At 47.7% G+C, this 26,629-nt stretch overlaps 1 protein-coding gene across 2 annotated transcripts in view; it reads left to right on the top strand.

Annotated features, from left to right (window-relative positions):
• Positions 1 to 26,629, top strand: part of LOC144174972 (cell adhesion molecule Dscam1-like) — a 675,942-nt gene that overhangs the window by 252,908 nt on the left and 396,405 nt on the right. For both annotated transcript variants that reach the window (XM_077703965.1, XM_077703964.1), the window contains exon 2: positions 16,981 to 17,304. In XM_077703965.1, the coding sequence (XP_077560091.1) occupies positions 17,022 to 17,304 (283 nt within the window). In that variant the 5' untranslated portion in view covers positions 16,981 to 17,021. The remainder of the gene's footprint in view (positions 1 to 16,980; positions 17,305 to 26,629) is intronic.

Below are 26,629 nucleotides of genomic sequence, written 5' to 3' on the forward strand. Positions count from 1 at the left end.
CATGCGTCTACACCATCCCATTTGCGAAGAAAGCGCCCCTCTTTTCCTCCTCACTTCGGCACGCCCTCTAAGAAATTTTTGCTTAAAGTTAGGAAAACGAAAGTTGAACACAAGAGCGATAGGCAAAATCTCGCCCAATCAATGCTGAACGTGTGTCCAATCGATTGTCAAACCTCCAAAGGTCCAAATCGCAAACAATTAAAGAACGAATCCATACGACACTTTTTTGCGCAATCAGTAAACGGATCTACGAACGATGTAAAAGTATGCGGACGCATGGTTTATGAGGTAAAGGTACACTGTTGCACTCTTTCATCGTGATCGATGCGTGTATTGTCTTGTCTATAAGAAAACGTTCCTTTTTCGTAATTTTCAAGACACCGTTTTGACACAATGGTTGCCCGGTTTTACGCACGCGCCATGTGTCCAGTGATCGTGTCAGGGCTCTTCGATTGATTGATTGATTGATTGATTGATTGATTGATTGATTGATTGATTGATTGATTGATTGATTGATTGATTGATTTAACGCGCCGACGCAACGCAGGCGATGAGGCGCGCCGTAGTGGAGGACTCCGGATCAATTTTAACCACCTGGGGATCTTTAACGTGAGCCGAAATCTCGTACACACGGGCATTTTTGCTTTTCGCTCTCCACCAGAAAAGCGGCCGCCGATCGGTTTTCGATCGAAGAACCGGTCTATGAGGAAATGCATTAGTTCTTTTTTTTTTCTTTTTTACAGGCCGCCGACGGCCCCACTAAGAAAGCTTTCGCTTTAAAATAGCGTAACTCGCCCCTGGAGAAAAAAAAATGTTTCCCCAGGAATGCATTTCTGTTCAGAAGTGAGGCCGACTTTGAGAAATGTTTTTGTAAACTTGGTCTTTGTCAGCTGGCTTTACCACACTGGGTGTCCCACAATGCAGCCTACACGTAAAAAAAGGTGGCAGTTGGCGCGAACGCGGTGGAAGAAAACCGCCGCCGAAGACGATCGGGCCGCTGACGCCAAAAGTAAGCCCGATGCCCTTCGCAACCCTTAATAACGTGAGGAAGAAAATGCAAGGCGCCGGCGAGGCTGCAATCCCGCTGAACTCTTCCCCGAGCTATAGCAACCTTGTTTGTGTGAAGTCTGAAAAAAAAAACGTACATGCTTGTGTTTAAAGCAAAGTAAGTCTTCGTTTTAATTGTTCATTCGCGTATACATAGTTTCACAGATATATAATTTGTAATTTTAGATTATTACATAACAGTTTTGCTGATCGTCCGTCTTCACTGAGCGGAACGGTCGATCATGTCGTCCTGCGTAATTTGTGCTCTGGAATTTGTTGGACAGACGCACCAATTATCGCGTTTCTGTGCACTTGTGACTCAGTTTATTTTGCTTAGTTTTCTGGGAAACGGGCAACCCATATGCGCCAGTTTTCCGCATTATGAACTCTAGTGTTCGAACGATAACCTTATCTGAAGTAAGCTGCCTTACACCCTTACTGACACACCATAATTAACTTTTCAATGTCTAAAACGATATACATCTGCTCGTTAATATCATAGGCTTTTTTTCTTTTTGAATAATAATTTTTGTTTCGTGGCAATGTCTATTTCACATTTCCAGGGCGTCGATCACTCTATGGCGCCATCAAAAAATTTCTCGGGACACTTAAATCTCCTTACATGCCTTAAAGGGGAAATTCCTGGTGTTGTGTTTCGACGGCTACTATTTATTAACACGTCCATATGTCGACACAGTAGCCACGCTATTTTACGTTTTTAATTCATTTCAATACACCTTAAAATTTCTTTCAATCCACCTTAATCCAGGCAATCCATCTTCGTTTATGTTCACTTCATGTAATCTTCTTCCGTTATGACCCATACTAATCGACCTTATCCCGTCTGTATACACCTTAATTCTACCTTAACCAACACGAATGCGTCTTAATTTACCATAATATTAATTCATCCTAATTAACTTAAGGCACCGTAATTAACTCTTATCGCTACTTTAATTTGTCCTGATACACTTTAGGCTGCCTTAATCCACTGTATTTCATCGGAATTCATCTTAATCATTTCTTAAGCTATCATATTACACTCCAATCTATATTAATTCATCTTATTTCATTTATTCTACCTTAATCGATACCTAATTCATTTTATTTTTTAATACACCATAACCCCACCTTAACTATTATTTCTATAATCACTAACCAATCACAGTTCTACCATTATTCATTTTATTTACCCTTTACACTTTTTAGTTCCCCTCAGTGCCCCTTAATAAATACTGATCCCCTTTATTTCCCCGTATCAATCATTAGAAATCCGTATTCATCATTGACAAACTTTTGTAACCATTACACATCTCTTATACACGGCCGAATGCTTCGGTACGCTTCTGGCCTTCCTTGGTTCACTCGGTTTACTTCTATTTTGGAATCATTCGGGTCGACGCCGGGATAATTAGATGTCACCCTTCCAAGACGACATGTAAGGCTTTCGTCTTAAAAATACAATACCCCCTGAAACCCTGCCAGATCATTCATATGTCGAATGTGAATGGCATCTTCACCCGTGTTCTTGAATCGTTGCCGATTAGGTTTAGTTGTGGCTCTAAACTGGCCTGAGGAAGAGCTGGCAGATTCTGGTAATAGCAACTACTCTTCCAACCCCTCCATTACGTGGCTTTTTATGTCCGTTAGCGTTTGTTTCTGAATTTATTTCAGCAAAAAATGAAACGAATTTCCAGATCAGGGTCGAGCATTATTGCTCATTGCCGCTCCCAGAAACATCATACACGCATCCAATGAAAACGCTTATTGCTATCGTTCCTCGAGGTGGTTATTTCTCGCTCGTCTAAAAAGTTGGGACACTTTTTTCACTTAGGGCCGCGCGAACCGTAGGGGAACTGTGTGCGCTTTTTCATGCGCCAAACTTTTCTTCGAGTCGTATCTGCCAAAAACGTAATGTCTATTTATATGCTAGCGAATATTTCGACATGTTAAGTGAACAGCGATAACAAAAAGAACGAAATCATAACACGCAGTGTCCACCTGCATACGTGTGAGGCATCGGCTGCTAGATTTGAAGCTTTCATTGCAGTAACAAACTTTACGACATGCGCGACAGCTTTCCACAAACGAAATGCACCCCTAACTTGGAGTACCAGAAAAATCGCGAAGTAAAAAAAAAACAAAACGAGTCGTTGCAACCAACACCTTCGTGTTTTGCATCGTCCTAATGCAAAGAGCGCGACAGAAATGCGAGGAACGAAGACGGAGCACGCGTATCGCATTCCTTTCGCGCTTCCCCCGCGGTTGTTATTTCTCGCCCCCATCGCCGCCTCCCTTCCTCTCCCTACTCGCCTCCCCAGCAGCAGGGAAGAACTACGACCCCGTTTTTCGGGATCGCCAGACACTCTTAAAAAAAAAAATCTTCCCTCGCGCCGCGCTGGATTGCAGTTCTCTCGAGCGCGCGTGCAGGCGAGCGACGCGTTTTATATAGAACGGGCCCGCTAGCAGCGCACGAGCGGGCCCGGGATGGCCGCGGGAACCGAGTTCCGAGGATGTCTCGTTCCAAACCGAGAGCTCGTGATGGACGGGCGGCCCGCTATCTTCCGTCGTCGTCGCTGTCGTCGTGGAGGGGAAGGAACTTCCGCTCCAACTTCCGCCGCGAGCCAAGCGGCTGGCTGCGTGAGTGCGCCGGCGCTGCGGCGGAGGGAGGGGTAGGGAAGGGGGAGGGGAAGTGGGTGCACAGGCCGAGGAAAATACGGCGCCACGCGTGAATTGCGAGCTGGCAGCAGCGTGAGGGGGCTAGCATGCCTGCATCGCCGGTTCACTATGGAGGAAGCTAGGCGGATGGCGGAAATTCCAGGACCATTTCGGCGATCCCCTAATGAATGTTCATTAACGCGCCTTTCGCTCTGCTGGCGGTGCGCGAGGTGAGCTGGCGCGACCGAGCTCAGCAGGCAAACGGCCCATGGCCGGCCGGTCTGGCCCGCCTAGGGGCTGGAGCTGTTAGCAGGCATGCCTGGCTGCGTGATCCACCTACGCGATGAGGGCGACAGTTTCCCGGGAGTCATTCCCGCGGAAGGGAGTACACGCGTATATAAAGGCTGCTCCGTGGGAGTGGCTTGTTTTTGGTCCAACTCTTTGATATTCCTAATGGCTGAGTAGCTTGTGTCTTTGTGAGAGCTAAGTAATTGTCTTGTAGGTTGGAATGTAGGCGCGATGAAACCTACGTAGGTTGGAACTTGGGCGGACTGGAACCTATGCAGGTAGGAAAAGAACTCCCTAGGCACGAATTTGGTGAGGGAGTTCCTTCCCGTGTCAATTTTACCAGTCACGGTAGCGTTCGGTGTCACGTTCGTTATCGTACTGACTGAGTGAGCGAGTGAGCGAGTGATTGAGTGAGCGAGAGCGCGAGCGAGGGAGTGAGTGAGTGAATGAGTGAGTGAGCGAGAGAGCGAGCGAGGGAGTGAGTGAGTGAGTGAATGAGTGAGTGAGCGAGTGAGTGAGTGAGCGAGTGAGCGAGGGAGCGAGTCAGCGAGTGAGTGAGCGAGTGAGCGAGTGAGCGAGTGAGTGAGCGAGTGAGCGAGTGAGCGAGTGAGCGAGCGAGTGAGTGAGTGAGTGAGCGAGTGAGCGAGTGAGCGAGTGAGCGAGTAAGTGAGTGAGTGAGTGAGTGAGTGAGTGAGTGAGTGAGTGAGTGAGGGAGGGAGGGAGGGAGGGAGGGAGGGAGGGAGGGAGGGAGTGAGTGAGTCAGTGACACCTAGATGGCTGGCTAATCCGGAAACTCTTGATCCACTTGCAGCTAATTTATTACGGCACCCAGTCATAACCCCAAGAACCTAGAGCATTTTTAAATTCCTCACTTGCTGGCTCTCTGGGCACCCACACAAGTGGGAGCCGCATGTGCTTTTTCCTCGTAGGGAAGAGAAATGAGCACGTTGATCTCTGATCAAATGGCGGCCGAGCGAAGGTCATGAGCATTTTGAGACAGTAGCACAGCGTGTCAAAGGGCAAACGTTTAGCAGCATTGGCAGTGATTCAGCGACGTAGCAATGTGTGGAAATTAAAAGCAGGTGTAGTCTGATCCAGCTTTTTGTGATCCAAATTTGGGGAAATTTCACGCCACAATCCCCCTTGAGCCCTTGAGGAGGTGATCAGCAACACCTTGGCTCAAGGGGCCATGCCACCTACTTTTTCTTACCATGAGAACCTAATTGATATGTACGAGTGATATTTCGAGCTTTTGAATCCGTTCCAAGTAAACGGGTTGAAGTTTTCCCACCTCTGGCTCAGGGCTAATGCCGAAAGCTACCGTCACGCAAATGAACAACATGGTTGATATAAGCCAACTCAATTTGCTGACCGGTCCTCTTATGAAGGGCAATTCGCACCCCGTACATTCTTCTGCCTTTCTTCTTTCGAGATAAATGACCATGACACCGTGCAACACAGCCCACTTCTTTTTGGGGCCGTGTATTCCGTACGTAACGAGGTAAATATTTACTCAACGGGTTCAACAACCTCCACCTCTGGCCCCGTACTATGAGTGGAATATATGCGCATACTAATCATCATCAGTAGCAGCAGCCTATCTACGCCCACTGCAGGGTAAAGGCCTTTCACATGGATCTCCTATTATCCCGGTCCTGTGCTACCTGCGACCAATTCATCCCGCGAACTTCTTTATCTCATCTGTCCATCTAACTTTCTGCTGCCGCACCCTGCCACTCTTGGCTTCTTTAGGGATCCACTCTGTTACCTTTAATGGCCAACGGATATACATACTGATTACGGTGCATACTGCTAAGGGGCCCAAGAAGCCAGATTGCATCTCAGCTCCGTCTCAACCACGTCGGAAAACTTGGGAAAATGTCAGGGACTATATCATGAGGCATTTCTAATGCGCCGCCGAAGTTTTCATATCCTATATGGCCTCCCACCAGAACGGAGCCAATATGCAAATCCGCGACAGGTTTTCTATAAATCTTGCCAATGCGTCGATGCGGTATCGAAATAGGCCAGGGCGCTTTGCGCGCCCCCGTATCAAAGTCGCCCCACTTCCGCGAAAGATTTCGGAAGCGAGCAAAGTAAGCGTGCCGAGTAGTAGCGTGGGTGAGGGGGGGGGGGGGGGGGGGGGGCGGGGGAAGCCGTAACGGGATCTCGATTACCGTCCGCTGGACAGAAGCGGGACGCCATCCATCAAGACCGCAATCGGATTATCCGCTAGATTTGTGGCTACCCACTGGACGGCTCGCGAATTTTCCCCCGAGCTACCCCCACCACTCAGTCGCCCCTGGGAACGAACAGTCGGTCTTGAAGGCTTGTGATAGCTCCGCCAGCTAGACGGAGCACCGGCCGCAAAGGGTACGGGCCTGAGAACGCGCAAAATAAACTCAAGCCACAAAACGGACGCCGCCGAGGTGCAGAGTGCGGCCGGCGAAGAAGTGGCGAGCGGAATGGAAGAGGAAAGGATTTCGCCCGCGGGGCCCTGCGATCCGCTTCTTCCGTTTTCCTTCCGATGCCGCGAGACACGAGCGCGCAAGCCGAGGCGATTGCGAGCCGGCGCTAGGAGGGACGGGGCGGGAGGGGTCTTTCACGCTTGGACTGAGAAGCACCGCATCGTCGCCAAATCCCTTTTTTCCCCACATATACCCACCCTCCCGCCGTCGAGTTAGCCCCAGATTGTGCCCAGGGACCGTTCTGCGCTGCCAATGGCGCTGCCGTGAGAAACTTGCCATTTTTTTCTCCCTCTACCCCCCTTCTCTTTCCCTCGCTCGACTCGGTTTTGTTTGCAACCTTCCGAAAGATGGTGTCTGCGGGCAAATGCTGGCGTTATATGTTGACTTTCCCTAATGTTTGTTATCGTTATTATTCCGTGGAGGACGCGGTAGGGGCTGGGACGACGAACGGAGCAACAGCGGTAGCGCCAGGGTCCAGCTAGGGCCACACGCATGCTGCAGCGCCTAAGCTCGGCAATTTGTAACGATTCGTATCGAGTCAGCGAGGTGGGGATCGCCAGAATCGGTCCAAGGCCTAGCCAAGCGGAGAACGGCTGGTCGTCGTCGTCTTCTTCTTCTCCCTCACTCCTCCTGCACCCCCTCCTCCTTGTTCTGAATCGCCCATCCACTTTCTCTCCCCCTCACCCTGCCTCCTCCTCCTGCATTTCAGTGTCCCCTATCGCTGTTTATGGTGGCTGTAGATTGTGCCTTCCTTCGAGCGCTGCCGCGTTCCGGCGCGGCCGATACTTCTGAAACCGCCGCTTCGTGGGATAGAGAACGCGAGGAATTTCAACACCGAGCAATTTCTGCGCTCCTCCCGTTATAGCTTTCTCGGTTTTGTAGGGAGCGCAAGGAGCGGTTCGCGCCGGAACTCCGGTTATACACATGACCACTAAGACGGCAGCGTACTCCGGAAGAAGAAATGAAACGTAAGGAACGGCCGGAGGAGGGAATCCCGTTGTGGAACATTTGTTTGCCGCGGCGAAGGGAACATCGCGGCAGCAGTTGGTCTTATCTAAACCTGACCAAAGCGATCTACTCCAGCAATAAAGACACCCTAATGGCGGATTTGAGTTGTATTTCTGAGGAGCGCTTCTTTTTCTCCATCCCGGCATTTGTGTCCTGAAAGAGATAGAAAATGCATTCCAGGTGCTTTGAAAGCAGCCGAAGTGAATTGGAACATTCAGCCGAATAAGCTAGGCGTTCGGTCAACTGGACAGGCATGGAAGAAGTAAATGTACGTTGCAAAGTCTTATTATTCAGGACTGGAAATACACGCTTGGAGACGATAGGGGGTGTCCCGCGAGTAATATTTGTCAGCAATAATGTTGCGCCTAAGAATAAAACTACTAGTTAAATCTTTATCGTTAAGTTGTTGCAAGCATAAAACGAGACGAGTAATCATGTGCAACATTATTCATCGCCAGTTTCGTTGCTTGCGTTAGCAAAATAAACTGCGAATGAACGAATGGCTTATTGAGAAAAAGGCTGTTGGACCTGGTAAATCAGGCGGTATCGCACCGCTTACTCGCGGTACCAGGAAAGCAGAAAATTGAGATTAAAACAGGAAGAAATTGGCCGAGATAGAGCGAGAGAAAGTGGGCTCAGTCAAGGTTGTTGATGTTTTCTTGTTTTTTTTTTTCACCTTTTCTGCTTAAAGGGGCTGTGAAGACGAAGGACAAGTTTGGTTCATTCGAAAGACGTGTCTGTCCCGATAAATATGGTGTTAATTCTCTCCGAACCTTCGAACAAATATTGGAGATACTAAAAAAAAAATAATGCGAACAGTGGCGACACCATAGCCACTTTCCGGTAACTTTTCAATGACGTCATAGAATCTTGCTCGTTTGATTGGGGGCCGCTGAACTAGCCCATCGCGAAGAGACATGACATGTCGATTCTAGTGGGATCTCTAGTACCGTTTGATGGCCCCACTTGAGCGCTGACTTGAAGTTAACCCGCTGAGAATTGTGTTTAGTACTGACCCGTATGACGTCACTCCAGTCTATAGCACGTCACTGTAGTGCGCGAAATTTGAAAGTTTCTCGATACTTCTTGCGTTTTCTCGGGTAAAGAACATGTTCCGTGGCTCCAATGAAGCTGAGTGAGGTACTGAAGTTTAGTTCTTCCGAAGTAAGCATACTTGTATTTTGTCTTCATGTTCCTTTTAAAGTTGCATTAAACCGTGCACATAACGACGCAAAATAGTTAAAGATAGCTTCTGCTACAGTGCATTTCATGCGCAATACAGCTAATGGTTAACATAAAGTTGTCCATTGATATAATTGAGCGCGAGAACACGAGGAAGGAAGGAAGGATAATACAGTGCATGAAAGGCAGGGAGGTTAACCAGGTTACAGTCCGGTTGGCTACCCTACACATGGGAAGTGGGGAAGGAGGGATTTAAAGAGAAAGAAAGAGTATTGAAAAGACAGGAATAGAGCTTGAGAAGCAAGAAAAGAAAAATTAAAGATAACTACAAAAACAAAACAATAGGCGCTAATAAAGCCTAAACTGAAACGGTAAACTAACCAAATAACAAATGAACAATGGTGCACAGTGTCTCTACAATCGTTCAGACAGGCCTGTGTCCTTTAAAGGAGCCATGAAGAGAAAATGCAAGTTGGTTTTATTCGAAAGATTTCGTGTTTTATAGTGCCCCCAGCGCTTGTCCGGATACAAACGGTGATTTATTCACTGAGAAATTAAACCATTTAGGTTAAAATTTTGATTTTCCCGCTCAATCGTGCGTTTTCGTGGTCCCAAATGACATCACAGGAACCGACCGCTCTGCAGCCTAGAGTACCTTCATTCACGCATCTGCCGTACAGGGTAGAAACACGTATACGCTGGCGCCGCCATTTTGGGTCGCTCGCTCGCCGCCGAAGCATGTCATTGTGTGAAAACCGCGCTAAAATTATCGCCGCAACGCGGTTTACTGAAGCAGTTTGAATCATATTGTCTGTTTCGCGTTGCTAGGTCTCGTGGGAAACGAAAAGAACAACGCGTTGAGAACGTTGGCCCAATTGCGGCGGCACGGGACCGTTCAAAGGTGGTCTCCACCCTGTACAGCGGTGTTGGTTTGTGCCCGCGTTTCTTTACGTTACCCGAACCTAGATGGCGCCACCATACCATGGCAAGCGTTTGGTTTGTTTTTGCCCGTATTTAAACCTGGCTTGTTTTTGTTCTGGGAGAAAATATTCCTTCCCTGAAACAGTGCTCGCTCGACAAATGTGGTCGCGTAAGACACCGTTGCTTGCGTCAATCGGCCAGTGTCGTCTGAGACAACCCCAAGCCCCGTAGTGCTGTGCAGCTAAACCAAGCATGCTGTGCGCAGTACGAACAGCAGTACGCATCAGTACTTCTATGTTTACATGTGCTTTCGTAACTTCCACTGTTTGTCCCATCATTCTTATTGCTTTGTAAAGAATGTGCCCTAAATTTAAGCGCAAATCGCTCGTTCGTCTAGTTGGTAAGCTCTACCTAATTTTCGTCTGCTTCTGCCAGCCTCCGCCAATCGCAGAGCTTAGCTCATGTGACATCATAGGTTCTGTTGCGGGAAATGAGCTGGTGGGTCGCATGACCATTCCCGTCTTTCCTAATTATGTAGCTTATTTGAGCGAAGTTTACGTTAAAAGTGGTGTCAGTATGATTCTAACGAGACAATATTTTGAATGAACCAAACTTGTGTTTTCTCTTCATGGCTCCTTTAGGAACCGAAGTAGTGCTTTTGTGGCCCTTTCGGACTGTGATGGGCTACGTCTGTGACACAGAACAGTTTGCGCAGTTAATGGCTCGTTCTCGAGTTTCCGGAAAGCGGTTGACAGGTACAGTCTCTGCGTTGCAAACCGGACACAGTGACACAAGAGGTGTTCTATTGTCTCGTCCGTGGCGCACACGTCACATGCAGGGCTGTCAGTCATGCCGATAGTGAATGAGTAAGCTTTAGTGAAAGCAACTCCAATCCACAGTCGGCACAGTAGGTTGGCATCTGAACGTGGCATGTTAGTGGGTAAGTGGCGCTGCAGGTCACGGTCGAGCGAGTACAGGCGGGGGTTTGAAAACTGCGGCGTATTCCAAACGGTCAGCGGGATTTCGCGGGCAATGGAGCGCAGTAACCTTGCTGCATCATGGCGCGACAACGGGATGTCGGCCAATTGGGCACTTTCGTCAAGCGTATGACTTCCTAACAAGGCATGGGCACAATATTATTTTTCAATGGCTCCCTAGCCACTGCGGCATTTATGGGAATGAATGTGCAGACAAAGCAGCTCATCATGCCCAAGAACACGATGATTCGTACCGGCGCGTTCGGCCGATTTTGTATTGTGTGCGTGAAGTTTCCGAGAAGGTAGGCATTCCGTAAAGCATTCGCCACCTAGTTTGTGGCGAATGCTTTATTGCCGCGGTGACGCGCGGCAGTAAGGAATTTACAAGTGAAATGGAGAAAACCACAAGGGGGGTTTCTCAATTAGGCTCAGTTGGCTCTTTCGTTGACACATCGGCTGTTCTCGTTGACATATTTTATCTCACTCATGCTCTTTTGTCAATCAATCAATCAATCAATCAATCAATCAATCAATCAATCAATCAATCAATCAATCAATCAATCAATCAATCAATCAATCAATCAATCAATCAATGTAATGCAATGTAAGGCGAGTCTTGTGAACGACAAATCTATCTTCAAACAGGCTCACGCAGCGCTCCAAGAGCTTGGCTCATCAGGCTCACGCGACTCTGATGTGACTGACTAACTGAAAAAAAGATTAATCGCGAATAAAGTTCGACTAGCTGGAAGGTTGATTGGTTAGCCGCAAGGCAGATCGATTATCAACCAACCCTCATTTATACCTGATTCGGATCAGCCATGGTGCTCCACCTTGGTACGTCAGAGGTTTAAGGACGCCGCGCTCATTAATCCCTGTCCGTAACCACCACACACGCGCCAACCGCGCCATCAATCTGGCCTCCCGGACCTCTTTCAGTTAGGCGCAGCGAATGAGCATGTAACGCTAGAAAAGGACAAAAGAAGTTGTGCATGGGGAGTCCTTATAAAAGGGGTAACTTGACGAATGCAGTTTGGAAATAAACAACTCGCGTGGGTTTTTTTAATGCGTAGCATTCTTTGCGGAGTAACCTCCCCCGGCGGGGTTTGTGACGCCCTGCATTTCTTTAAAATTCGGGCATCGCGGCAGTTCCACCTGTAATCGACATAACAACGTAAATGTGGATGATTGGTCCGACAGAATTTTGAAACAAAAAATAAGAAAAATATAGGAGAAAAATAAAATTTATCAAAAACGATCCGACAAAATCATACTATACATATCTTATACACCTCCCGCAAAAACCGAAGAATAAACAAGACAGTTCGCAGCAGAACGCTCAAAATACAAATGAAAAATAACGAAAGAGGCGAGAAACCAGCAGTGTAACACCGTACGTTTCAGCGAAAATGCAGATTTGGTGGAAGTCCCTGTTGTTTTAATCGTTATAATAGCGTGAATGGAGATAATTGGTTGGAGTGAATTTTAAAAAACCAAGAAATTCGAAAAACAGAAAAATAAAATTTTAACAAGAGGGATCGCACAAAACCAAAAATATGCATTTTGTACATCTTCCGCCAAAACCAAAGAGTAAACGGGAAAAGTCCTCAATAAGGAAAATAACGTTGGAAAAGAGAAATATGAATAAAAAACAGCGTAAACGGACCAACTCTGCATTATGCCTTGCATCATCGAGAAAAAAAGACATAATAAGCGAAATAAAGGCACTTCATTGCTATAATGGTATAAATTTACATCACTGGTAAAAAAAAAACAAAAGAAAACTTAAAAATATTAAAATAATCTAATGTATTTCGCTACTCATAGTATTATTTGTCTGTAAAGAACTCACACTCTAGAAAAGCGGCGTAGGAATGCTGCCCATTAGTAGATAATTCTTTGAATTTCTGCAGATTTATTTCTCAATTCAAGCTTTTCAATTTCCATAACAGAATCTCTTTACATCTTAGTAATATTACGGGTTTGTGGATCGGCCCTCTCACGACGCTGTTCGCCATGATAACGCTGTTATAACTGTTATAACCCGTAAACTTGCGGCGCCGATTCTTGCAGATTCGCCTCCGATTATAGCACGCGACAGCATTCCCTTTCACGTAGCGCCTCTCACGAGGTTGCATGAGGTGTTCCGTCCCGTGACCCTACTTTGTGGCGGCCCACTCATGCTCTCGATCGGTCGATCGATCGATCGATCGATCGATTGATTTGATTGATTGATTGATTGATTGATTGATTGATTGATTGATTGATTGATTGATTGATTGATTGATTGATTGATTGATTGATTGATTGATTGATTGATTGTAGGGTTTAACGCACCGACGCAACGCAAGCGATGAGGCTCGCCGTAGTGGAGGGCTCCGGATTAATTTTGACCACCTGAGGATCTTTAACATGCGCCGAAATCTCGTACACACGGGCGTTTCTGCTTTTCGCCTCCACCAGAAAAGCGGCCGCCGCGGCCGGGAATCGAGCCCGCGACCTCGTGCTCAGCAGCGCAACGCCTTAGCCACTGAGCCACCGCGGCGGGTCCCCTCATGCTCTCCTGCAGGCATCGTCTGCTTTTCTCAAGGGAGCTGCGCTCTCTGTAGCGGTGGCAGGTGTTCGCCTAAATGAGTCTTCATTTGAAATGCGCTGCGTGAATTTGTTGTCCTAACTAAATTAGACGACCCAAGTGGACACCCTAGCAAGTGTTGACGTAGTAAGCGCACTCACGTGTTCGTGGTTCCGAAAAGCGGCGTAAAATTTGCGTGAATGATTTAACGGTGTCTACCATGGAGGAACGGCGTTAGCGTGTAGACGAATCGGTGTGTAGTCGTTGAACTGCGGTAGCTAGAAAGCGTCCAGTTGGCATGCGCGACCACACGAGCGGTGCCTCAAAGAAGTATACGCGACGTGTGTTCGGGGACGCATTTGGCTCTGAATATCAAAATTACTCGGCCGCAACTTGCACGTGATTATCCTTTGTAAACTCAGAACCTCGCCATGGCTTCTCTGCCATTTCATATTACGTAGCGGGATCACCTCGCCATTTCTTCCTTTTTTTCCAGGATCGAACAGATTCCCTCTCCAGAACATGCTTTCAGATGTTTTTATGGTTCGACGCTGTAGCTTATGCACTTGGCGAACACCAGCACTGCCTTAAAAAATGTTTGCCCGCAGGGCTGAGAATTGAAAAGAGAATCTGACTGCGGGTAATGGAAGCTATAACTTCCACAGAGAACCTGTCTCTCGGGATGGTTTAATCATTAATAGACTGAACGCGTGTACTTTGAGTGGTACTGGTGTCGCCACTGCAAGCCTCCAAAAAGCATCCGGTGTCAGTGAAACTGTGACATGACCAATTAAGAAACGGACAAAGGCCTGAGCACGAATACTCAAGATGTCACCACAGTGGCTGTTTTTGTGACAGAGATGAAACATAATGAGACGGGGATGCAAGCTGCTTAGTGCAGCTTTTAGCCCGGGAGACCATCCAGAGTTGCCCTTGTGTATGTCTGATAAATAAACCTGGCTTGACTTGACTTGAATTGACATGGAAACGCCTGGGCCCGTGAGAGTTAGGCGAAGGCAGAGCCCCACCACACCACGGCACACCTCATTGGCCACGTAAACTTCTTCGACGCGCTAAACCCGAACTTATACGTTTTAAATCTTCCAGCGGGCCACACTTTTCTCGGCGACTCACTGATTACTGCTAAAACAGAGCGATAGCAAAAACGTAGGCACAGCCGCAGCAACCTCAGTACGCTTGGACTGAATAAGAGATATAATTGCGGAAGCTATTCTTGCAAGGCACGGTTTCGAGCTAATGAGGGTGGTTAAGGCAGCGATGCTAAAAGAATAAACTTTGATTACCATGACACGTGTTTTTTTTAATGGATTTAAAATAAACGTTTTTTTACTTGCGAACTAGTTCGTAAGCCCCCACTGTCCTGTTGGTCGAGTCGGATACAGGTATCTAATAAATCCCTATCATAATGTGAACTAGTTAACTAACGCGTAAGCAACATTAATTTCAAAACTATTCACGGGTTTCGTTTTTTAGCTAGTGTCCGCGGAAGTGCGGCAGAAGCGCCGCTTTGTATACACCTCGAACACAATTACCTCTTGAAATTAGTTGAAGCTCCGTGCTAAGATAGAACGAGTGCAAAGGATTCGCAGAAATGAGCGAGAAAGAGGGAGAACGAACGAGATAAGTGCGCCTGCGCTCCTGTATGTCCAACCGCGCGGCGCAAGCCTAATGAGATAAGCATGCCTTCATTTTCCAGGCTAAGAACACGCGCCGTAATGAGACGGCCGTAGCGCGAGCGAGTCAGCCGTGGTGCCGCGCCGTATACGCTGTATCTTAGTTCCCAACTTGGGCGGTTTATAGCTATAAAAAGTATTTCATAGTCGCTCGCATTCCCGCACGCTACATCGCGGCGTAGCGAACCTAAAGAAAACAGAACTCAAAACACTGCGTGAAATGGTCCCGACGGTTATCGGCTTTCTTGTTACCAGAGGGATTTCTAGTAGGTACGCTGTACAACGATTTACACTGTTTTGTCTATAACTAACACCTTACACGCTATAAAAAACAAATAAAAACACGCCTTGGAATGGTGTAATTAACCATTAAAGCACTGATTAAAAGGGTGTATTATTGTGTCTTTGCTAGGGTGAAAGGGTGCTATAATCGACAAAACGCACTAGAGGGTGCTTTCTTGTTTTTTTATATGCTAGGGTGTATTGGTGTTTGTTATAAACAGTGATTTACACACTTAAGGGCGCAGATTATATTACAGTGTAGTCAGCAAAGCATAACTCAGGGTACGGAAACGAAAGAAACTGGGCTTCCCTGTACATCAAGACTAAAGGTAGGGGAAGCCGACCTTCTGGGTCTACAGCAGTGAATGAGTTATGTAGCAGTCTGCGGCATACTTTTGCAATCATCTCAAGGGATATAGCAATGTTTCTCAACCATGGATGTGCCGGGGACCCTATATGGGCTTTAAAAAGTGGTGGGGCACCCTACGATGTAGTATGTTGATACATGTCATAATGTCAAATTCACTCTCGGAGCTGAAGTCGACAACACTCCCGTGTACGCCCTTTGTGTGTCCGGATTTATCGCATGATTGAAGTGTCAAAGCTGTCTTTAGACACCTGAAACGCGGGAAAGTCAAATGTACAGCCATGGGCTCAAGTTTACGGGCCTTGGAGGCGAAGGCCAAAATTAACCTTGGAGTCACCTGGTTGCACGGCAACGGCTGTTGAGACCACGCACAGAACTCGAGCGGCCTATCAGTGTAGCACGCATGCCACTATCGCTCTCTTTTTCGCGACTGCCTCAAGCTCCGATGATCCGGTGCAAGGGAAAGTTCCCTCTTGACTTGCGTTGCGCCCTGCAAGTAAACAAATCCTAAGTGAAACGGCATGCTCGCGGAATCGCCGTTAACGCTGCTCCCCTGGCAGAGTTGGCACTCTGGTGATTATCTCGTGTTTATAGTTTTTTTTTTCAACTCCTCCACATCATATTGAAGAAATCAGAAGTCGCAGTGCAGGCTAAAAATTGAATGACAAAGCACCGTATTTCCCTGCCTTTGAGCATAGCTGCAAAATTTTTAGCCTCCAAGGAATGTAAGCGAATTTAAGTAAACGTATTCGTACCAGCCATACCAGCCAAGATTTGTACAAATGCTGCCGTGTATATACATGGTGTCCCAGCTATCATGCACCAAGACTTTTTAAAAGAGAAATGTCGTTACTCCAAGAAAACCTAGTGCGTAATGTTTCCTGTACAGCGAAGTATCGAGGAGTATTTTTTTTCGTTAATGAGATTAAATTAATAATTTGTAATTAATTATCTCACTAGACAAATTACTGTCCTAATCATTAAAGCGTCAGTAAGGCTGTTTTAGGTACCCATGAGGGGCATCCAATTGCGGTATTTTCAGCGACTGACTAATTGCGTACTCCTTTATTTAGAGGAATAAAGAAACCCCGGGAAATATGAAAAATACCACGTGACGGCGCTCCCCCCCCCCTCGTATTGTAAAGCAATGCCTTCTTCAGTTAGCTACCTCTCGAAATTGCGAAAACGAACGTTTTACTAAAAAACATGACGACAAAAGTGGTGGGTCAGACTTCAGAACGACATTGTTGTTTCCTTCACGTCTTTATCAGGCGAGGCAGGATAAGGCTAGAAGTACGAAAGCCGTATTATAGATAAGTGTGTTGGCCAACGTAGTGCCTGAAAGGAGATCAATGATCTGACGAGCTCTGACTTCCGGTCACAGCGTTAGAAGCCTAATATTTCCTGCGGAATTCTGCATTTACCTGAGATTCTAGCCTGAATATACGCAATCACGCACGTTGCCTGGCAAACTAATCGTCTATTCCTCCTGTTCTCTTCTCTCTTCTCCGTGCAGTGCGGCTGCCCAGCGAGCGGCCGACGGGTCCCAGCTTCGTGATGGAGCCTCCGAGCCGCGTCACCTTCTACAACAGCACGGGCGCTCTTGTTCCGTGCTCGGTGCAAGGTGACCCGAGGCCCGATATCCACTGGGTGCGATCCAGCACGGGCCTGCCCATGCGCGACGTGCCGGGCGTGCTGGCAGTGCGGGCGGACGGCACGCTGTCCTTCGCGCCCTTCCGAGCGCAGGACTACCGGCAGGACGTGCACGCGGCCACCTACCGCTGCGTGGCGTCCAACGCCGCCGGGTCCGTCGGCAGCAGAGACGTCCAAGTTCGGGCCAGTGAGTACAACCTCCTGTAAAGTCGAGTGTTTTTTGCAGCGAAGCTGTGTATGTCTAGGCGAAACATTCGTCCGTGTCTTAGGAGGGCCTCCAGCAGGAACCAGTGCCCATTCACGGAAACAAAATACGAGTTGGAATGGCGTTATGTGCAAAATGATGGGGTTTTTTTACATCAGAGTAACACGTGTTGGTGACGTGCGAACACTCTCGCAGCGTCGGCGGGAGGGGCCATGCTTCAAGTGTGTAGCATCCCTAGAGAGTGTAAAGACCGAGCATTCTTTATTTTTTTTTAATATACAGCCCTTGAGTGCTTTCTGCTGCTGCTTCGGTAAATTCTGGGGGGGTTCCAGATGGAAGGGGATTTGATGACGTGCATACAACAAAATCTAGAGAATTCTGCTTATCAAGGCACCGTTGAATGTTCGCTCTTTTACGATTCAAATCTCCCTCAAGACTGTCGGCGGCTGTTCTCTGGGGCCAAAGTTTTGCGTCACTGGCGTTCTCCATCATCTACCCACGAGGTGATATAGGCGCCCCTACATTACGTGAGAACTACGAACCTGTACAAGAGGCTGCAGTATGAAAGAATCTAGTGAAAATCACTGAAATCGAACGTCTAGTGTCCTATCGCTGGGCAGCACACCTCTCTACCCTGTGTTCATTCCACCTTGCTTTTTTCTGATGTCTCGCTTTTTCCCACTTTTGCATTTCCCGCGTTCAAGGTAGCAAACTAGCCTATAGGCCGATTAACATTCCTTCCTTCCTTTTACCTCTTTTCTTCCTTCCCTCAAGAGCTAAACGAGGTGCAACGGGAGACTCAGTGCGAATAATTCTGAGTTTTCCCATTACTTGCAGTTTCCCAATGACGCCTGGATATCTGCTACCATTTAGCATGACTCCTACAGCAGGTTTACAGTAGCGCGATGTATATACGTAAAGCCATCCCAAAATGAAAGCTATGATGATCGCGCCATATTTCACGGTGGAGGCAAAGAGCACACAGTTACTGCGTCCTAACTTGAAATAAATATCGTGCTGGGATGGTATGTCGGCATGAGGTATGTGCGCAGTATTTGACCCTAAACGGTATGATGTCGCTTTCCAAATGGGCTAGGGCTAAGACTTTTGTCCCTCTAGAGTTCGTTAGCTCGTTTCTTGGTTCGCTCCATCGTTGAATCAGCTGTTAACTTTTGGTATCGCTCGGTCTTGTAAGTTCGAGGCTGCAAAGGTTCCTTCTTTGTAACAGGGACCGAAAGTCTCCGCCGTGCAGCTGTCTAACTTACAAATGGCGTACGCTTGAATGTGGGTGGTTGCTGAAAATTGTACCTTACGACAGTTTTGAACACCGTATACCTTTCAATGAGAGCGGTGGGTGACTATCATACGTTACGACACCTGCCACCTGCCTGTGATTGTTCGAGCGTTAATTGAATCGGGCAGCGTATAGGCGCGCATGTACTCAGCCATTTACTGGGGCAGAGACACTTCGTCTGCGAATTTCATGTGCGAAACGAAACCTAGGATCTGGAAACGCCAAAGGGTTGGGGAGGCAGTCTGTGTTGCGCACTCCTTAAACAAAGTACCACGCCGGTGATGTAACCCTGCTCGTCCGTGAACTAGGTGATTTTCAAAGAACTCGTAATTCAAGCAATGGTCGTCTCTGTAATTTTCATCGATGCGTGGACGATAAGGAGCATTGCCAAACATTGCGTAATTCAAGACCCGTCAACCTTTGTGCGTGCTCGCCTGCCTGCAGTGTTGTGCGCACGTGCTGTGCGTGTGCGAGTGTGTCTGAGTGCGCATGTGCGTGCGCGCACATGTGTGCGTGCGTGTGCGTCAATAACGACATTAAATGCAGTCCAAATAAAAGTTTCTGTTAATATTATCACTAAAACGAGACAACAATTCACCGTCGGGGCCGCTTTTCTGATGCAGGCGAAAAGCCAAAACATCCGTGTGTTCGAGATTTCTGCGCAGGCTAAAAATCCCCAGGTGGTCAAACTTAATACGGAGCCCAGCACTATGGCGTGCCTCATCGCCTGCGTAGCGTCGGCGCGTTAAACCCCACAATCAATCAAACAACAATTCATTGAGCATGTTTTCAAATTTAAATATACTCGTAGTTGACCGCTGTATTGGACACCTGCTTTTTTTAAAAGCAAAGCTTATGTCTCCAGGTACAAGCCCGGGAAACGCCTGGTAGCGTGCCTCTGGCCTTCAGGCTCAGCCAAGGTCAAGTAGAAGCTTCAGGCGGTTTTGCAGCGTTAATGGAAGTGCCACCGACCACGCTTCGGTCGCCGGCCAAACAAATTGGCAGCGTCGACGGAAGCGTCTCGTCGTCTTGCCAGAGCAGCGCGCCTTGTTTTTCGCGGAAACAAATACTTCTAAAATCACTTTGTGAAGGACGAAATCGGAGTGGCACGCAATTGAAGCTGCGCTCCGCGTGAATTTCCACTTATGCTTTGTATTCGCAAATTAATTTCGTAAATAAAAATGCCTGACTTCCTTCGTACTTTGCGCGGCTTAGAAAAAAACATTTCTTTGTGTACAGCATAATTTATCAGCGACGCAACTTTTACTTGCCGTTTTGCTGCGAAAAAATTTAACAGGGCCCCCAGACCATTGTGGTCGTGTATCTCAGTTCTGAACCAAACACAACCCATGATCCCGATGACGGCACAGAGCTCTTTCGCTCACTTGCCATAACACTAGCGACAAATTACCCTCCTGTTGATATTAAGAATCTTATGACGTGGAGCACACCAGTGAGGCTCGATCGTACCACATGCTTCTATGTGATAACTCTCTATACGTTCAATCGCGTCCGCGCAAGACTCAAATTAACACGCTGTTTTTTTCCGCCGCAACAATTTCCGAAGACCCGAATAGAGCGGGCAACACAAGACCGGGGCTCCTGGACAAAAGAGAAAACGGGAACGTTTTAATGGAACCTATTTAGCCCTGCGGCCCCTAGCGGAGATTGAGCGCAGGGGCGCAAGCGTACAGGCTACGCGAAGATTGCCAAAGAAAGGAAAATTAATCGGCATCTCGAGTCATTCATTAGCCGAGTCCGCTTATAGTGAACTCCTAGCGCCAGGTTTGCTTCGTTTATTACGCGCGTACTCCAAACTAAACCAGCGTGGCTACCACACGGTACAGGTTTTGGGCGGGAATGGAGTGCCAGCTTTTCTGTTTTTGTTTTCGGCACGCCGCGCGCATACGATAGTGCCGGTTTGAGCCGAGGCCTTACATTAGCGAATGTTAGCGCGTCGCCTAATGCAGCTGTGTATGTGCGTGCGTGTGAAAACGGTGAAAGCCCTCCATAACAACGCGTTTAGCGACCGTGCCCCGCACCTTTTGTGTTTCCAAACAATAGCGTTGTTCTGTCGCGGAGGCCCGCTCACGTGGCTTTGGCTGGCCTTGGCTGGCTTTGGCTGGAGCGTTGCAAATTAATAGAAGCGAGAGGGAAGCGCGCGTCCGCTGAATCTGGCCACCTAAAAAAGTTTGGGGAGACGGTCCGGTACTCATTTCCATCCTCTACAATCTTATTCTTTCTCTACTACGTTTTTTCAGCGAAGAATCATTTTCCTCGCTTCCTTTTCTCTTTTGTATTTTTTAGAAGAAGGCGAAAATTGGCTTTCCACGTTGTGTTGGCCTCTTTTGTGTTCCCCAAAACCTTATTTCTCGAGTTTCGATGTGAAAGTACCTTTTGAACTGCCCCCTCTTCGTCATCATTCCCCCGCTATACGGTCTTGTTCTGTTTTCGAAGGTCCTCCTTGAGAGCAGCTGGCCGCTGCCCTTTAATGCCTCGTTTCACCCCGCTTTCCCCAGAAGTAGCTTACAGGCTGCAGGAGAGCGTTCGTATTAGATTTATTTAAATTTTCAAGACCATTGTAGTTTGGCGTGTGCGCGTGTCCTTGAAAGGCCAATCAAATTTTCGTTCGAAAAAAGAAAAACAAAAACTGAAGCGCTGCAGTTTTTATTATCATTATAACGACCATAATAGGATGCGTCCACTGGGTAAAAACGGCCTGAACAGCTGCTCTCCTAGATCCCCTCTTAGCGCCTTCGGTAAGCGCTTCGATGTTGAGGGAGAGGATGGTTGTTATACCGCGTGCAAATCCTCGTCCCCTTCGATGATTTAGCAGGGAATGAAGCAGGGCAGCTTTAAAGGCTCTCTTTCGGTCTTGTGTTCCTGTCGTTCCCCGCGTCTGTGCCTGGCTACTGTATGGCGCACGCCTCACTTTGTTGCGCGTACTGTTCTATTACGCCCAGCGGACATACCTTTCCAGAGCTTCTTTCTGACGACCTTCCTATGGTGTTAACCTCAACTTAAGGTTGCCGAAAATTTTTTGTTAAATGGTTAAAAATTAGCTGTGGCTTAGCTCGGCTATGCCAGGATATACGTAGCGTGAGCTAAGGTTGAGCTGGTTATTCTTAGCTTTCCTTGTTGTCTAGGATTAGCTTGATTATCATGCTTACTGCTGCTTCAATGGCACACACACGGTATTCGCATTATGTGACACATGTATATTTATGAAGCGGCTCCGGCGCAGCGTCACGAATCGTCCCAGAGCTAAGCTGGTTCCACAGGCGTACACCGGTGTTGCTGCGACGCACGAGCCATTGGTTCCACACCCGGCCACCCCTCGCATGATCATCAAGTGGACCAGGCCGCCACGTGCGGGACGGGGGTCGGCGAAGACACTGGGCGCGTGGGGTGTGTGAGAGACGCCAGGCAGCGAGCAAGGTTCTGTGCGCCATGTGAAGTCACTGCTCCTCGCCCATGCGCAGCACGGCTCCCCAGAAGCCATGTGAAACTGCTCAACCTCAGTCAGTGTAGCTCACGCTACGAAAAATAACTCGCCTTGTTCCTGATTGGAGCTGATGAATTCCCGTCGTCGGCATTTACCTAATACTAAGAAATCCACGGGTGCTTTTCGAAACTCAGCCACGCTGTTCCATCGAGCACTCCCCGCTCACTGTTCAGCGTCACTAGAGATGTCTATTTAAAGAAAGCACGGAAACATTTCCTGCGACAACTTAGTTATACAGCCACAGCTTAAATGTAATGGCGGTTGAGGACGAAAAGCAATGAAACTCGCAAAACACCCCTGCCTATCATCTTGTGTCAAAGCAGCGAAAAAGTAGTTTGTTACCTACGTAAAAACCAATGCGTGCTTTTTGAGAATCAGCAACTAGTAACGTACTTCGTTTCTTTTTGACCAAGCAACGAGTAACGGTATTTAGCAACTGTTGATCGCTTGTATCAAAGTCTGGTGAGTAGCCCGCGTCCCGCAATCAGGCCTAATTGGCGAGCGGACTCCCGGCGCCTAATGTGCCTTGTGTGGTATCGCCGCCTCCAGTTACCTGTGACACGAAGCGAAAATGACAAGCTATGCTTTGCTAGGCTATGCTATGGGGACGCGTAGAGTCACAGAAATTAAATGCTTCAGGGTAAGTGTCCCAGTGAAGAGCGCATTTTTCCGTCGAATGGTATGCACTTTGCTGTCATTTGCGGAATTCGCTTTGTTGGCGGCATGGATTGGACACTCGATGGAATTGTGTTCAAGATGAGCAACAGGATTCCCTTAGAATGCCGGTAATCTATGGAGGATGACGCATTGCCCTAAGTACTGCAATTAGACTAATTAGTTCTGGTTAGTGTTGATTGAACTTTATTGGCTAGCTGAGACGTTGTGACTGCCCAATTAGGTGAGCAGTTGTCTTCATTAGGCCTAATTTAATTAAGTCATGTCAGACCTAATTGCCTTTAATTAATATTTGGCGGTGTTACTTATTCTTAATTACCGTAAATTAGTCCTAATTAGTCTTACTAAGTCTCAGTTGGTATCTCGTTACCCTAGTCTTACTAAGCCTCTAGTAGTCATATTAGTTTCGGCTAGTCATACTAGACATTAGCAGCCTTTAGTTAGCATGCTGAATAATCACAATGTAATTAACCGTCAAGGCTTAAACAGACCTATTTGTGTTATAAACTTATGACTTAATTAAAGACTCCTAAGTGGTAGTTGTGTCGTCATAAGTGAGTGATTGTATCATAAGTCTCGGCAGTCATGCGTAGTCATAAGGCTTTTCCGATTATACGTACATTAGACCCATGTATCATTATGAAGCGCAAAGCGTTTACGTCACGGACGGGCTAGCGCTTTTCCGAAATAAGTGACCATAGAAAGGTTCGAAGTTATAAAAACCGCTCCTGATGTCATCACAGCATGAGATAGAAGGAAGGAAGGAAGAATGTAGAAAAAAGGCAGGAACGTTAACCTGGCTAGAGCCTAGTTTGCTATCCTGCACGTGGGAAAGGGGAAATGGGCAAAAAAGAGAGAGGAAAAAAAGAGGAAAAGTTGGAACAGGCACGTATGCCCAGCACTGAGGCACTGAGAGTGATTGACACTGGAGGCTCTCAGTCTATAGCCTAGTGTTCAAGTTCGTCGCCCGTAGAAAACGTAATAGTTCCTTAGTCGCCTTCTGAGCGGATGACTGAGAAGGCCAGTGGCACAGAATCTTTCCCTTCGAAAATGGCCGCCGAGAGTCTAGGTTCCTCAGCGCTGACGACAGCTTTTTTCTTTCAGCCGAGTAGCGTGAGCACTCGCATAAAACGTGGCGTATCGTCTCCGATGTGCCATAACGGTGAAAGCCTACGGGGCTATTGCACGAAACTGCTCCGGGCTATCGTTACTGCGGTAAGCTAAAAAAAATATCAATGAACAGGCAGGGCTTTTGTGTGTTAATGCTATGAAGCTGTTTTCGCAAAAACCGTTAGGAACGATGAAACCCCAGCCGACTAGTATAATTTGGACGTAAAACCACGTGCATAACTAGCCGTACGGCGAGCGTCCCTTTTTTGACACAGGGGATTTTTTTTGTGACGATGTCACACCATTACAACAGGCCGACGCCTGCATGCTCCTTGCGCGTGCGCCGTCCTGTGTCCGCTGGTGTTGAGGCAGCCACCACTTTTTACACGTTCAAAGGGTTACGCGTGCCTTATTCTGGTGTAGCGCGACTGTATAAACGGGTGCCCCAGCGTGCGACTCACCTTCAGCGGCGGCTTCCGCTCCCTCCTGAACACGTAAAGAGCGCGTTTGCTCGCATCGGTGAAGGAGGGTTGCAACTTTCTTCCTCTTTCTACCTCCTCTCTGGTGACAATACAGGGACAGCCTCGAGAACTGCGTTTTAATCCCAAAAATGGTCTCTACCAATGTTTGTCAGCGTAGTTGTAAAGTGGTCACTACCATATGACTGTGTGCCCACACCCCGCGCAAGAGATGGAAATAGGACTGCAGAGCTGACACCAAAGTCAAGGTATGAATGAGTGCGGTGTCCTAAATTAAGTGCGAATGCACTTCTTAAGCGACCCTGAACCTGCGTCCACCGGCGATGTCCGCGCACGTGGAGATGGGCGCGCGCAGCCTGGCCGCTGACATGGCACATACCCACGTGGGAGATTGGCCAGGAATCTCCTCGTCTTCCTTGGCAACGGAGGGAGATGGGCGCGCGCTGCCTGGCCGCTGACATGGCACATACCCACGTGGGGGATTGGCCAAGAATCGGGCGTGAGAAGGGCTAATGCACCTGCTTAAAGGAGTACTGACACGAAATTTCAAAGCTTAGATCCGCTCTAGCAATCAAGTACAACGACAACACAAATAGGTGTCTGTGAATAAATGCATCTTTCTTTCTTTGTAGTTGTGTGTGTGTGTGATCTCTCTTTCGCGAACATTACCGAACCGCGCAAATTCAACTCGTGCATTCGCACTTTCACATTCTTCCCCTCGGGGAAATACGGGGAATTTTTTATGGTATCTGGGCTGTCTCTTATTAAAAAGGCACTCTCCCGACGCTGTTAAGATTGATTAATCACCTCTGTTTGGCGCTTTCTGTGCTCTACTTGGTCTGGCGCCAGAAAAATCCAACCGTCGTTATCATGCACGAAAGTTACGTACGCGGTAAGGGCCGCACTTACTGTAAACACCACTTCCTTGTAGCCCGGTGTATGTTCAGCGTGTGAGACGCCAATAAGCACAGGAAGCTGCAGCCGAGAATCGTAGGTCTAGAAAGGCAAAACCGGAGGCACCGATGAAAGCAAGCAGCGCCTTCTCGGTGGGAATGCGGTGAGCAAAATCGTCGAAGGCGGAGAGCTCGCCTTTTCGGACACGCGAATACTTTCGGTAGTATTCTGTATTCGCATTGCATACAGACAAATTAATGTATAATAAACATATAAACGTATTTTGCAATGCATACAGGCAAAGAATAGCAGGTGATCACCCCAAGACACGGAGCCAGAACAAGAGAGTACGGGAAATGAGGCTTCCCAGAGCAGCCACATAACGTCATAAGCGCTCGTCGTAGGTTAAGCTTGCGGCGTCTGTGGCGGGAGAAGAAACTGCGGGAACGCCGCGATCGGCATGTCACTGCGCCGCCGCGAAATGAATTGCGGCCTCTATCATCTCGTCCATCATGTTCCGCTACCCTCTTCCTGCCATCGCAGCGACGAAGCTTTGCAGTCCGCCTTCGTTTTCATTGTGACATCATCTGGTCCATTGTCCTCGCTTGTCGCAATGGGCTGTTTCCCCTCCTGTATGTATTCTCGCTCCGTGTCCCAATGTCATACGACCTACAGCGACATTTGTTGACGTACTGCTGTCGATTTTAAGGATTCTTTGATGACATTTTGGGATATACGATCAAAATCAGTTGCTTTAAAATGACAAGAAACAGATTGCGAAGATTTCTAAGCACTCTGTATGATGTTGCAAATCCGGAAGCAGTAGTATTCAAATGCCGAACTTATACACCGGTAATGTGGTCTCTGGTGACGCAGCGGCGGGGGTGCGAAGCTCTTGCATTCTCGCAATTATCTCATACGTTTCCCTTTCCGTGTTTTTTTTTCTTTCTTTACAATGAGTAAGAGCTAAACGCCAGTCGCCCTGGTTGGGCTCATACGTTGGCATACCGTTCGGTAGCGTTAAGTCTTACGACGTGCCATTAAACGTCACTAATTTAACGTGAAGTAGCGGATACCAGATGGCGAATTGAGAGTTACGTTAGGTTTAGCGTGAGGCCCGCACATACCCACGTTTGCATCGCCAAGCAAAGAGGACATTTAGTCGAAACGCACTTTGCTAGTGGCCTAATTTTTACTTCTGTAATCAGCACGCATGTGTGAACATTTTACCGAAAAACCCAATCCCCAAGATCCGAGCTTGCTATGGGAGATCAAACGCGTGTCACGTGATGGTAGGAATGCTAATTTAAAATGCCGCGGAAACGAACCCTCTGGCAGCCCTGTCTACAG

The sequence above is a fragment of the Haemaphysalis longicornis genome, unplaced genomic scaffold, assembly GCF_048455015.1.
Source record: "Haemaphysalis longicornis isolate Haplotype H1 unplaced genomic scaffold, Haemaphysalis longicornis Haplotype H1 scaffold_3, whole genome shotgun sequence".
NCBI lineage: Eukaryota > Metazoa > Arthropoda > Arachnida > Ixodida > Ixodidae > Haemaphysalis > Haemaphysalis longicornis.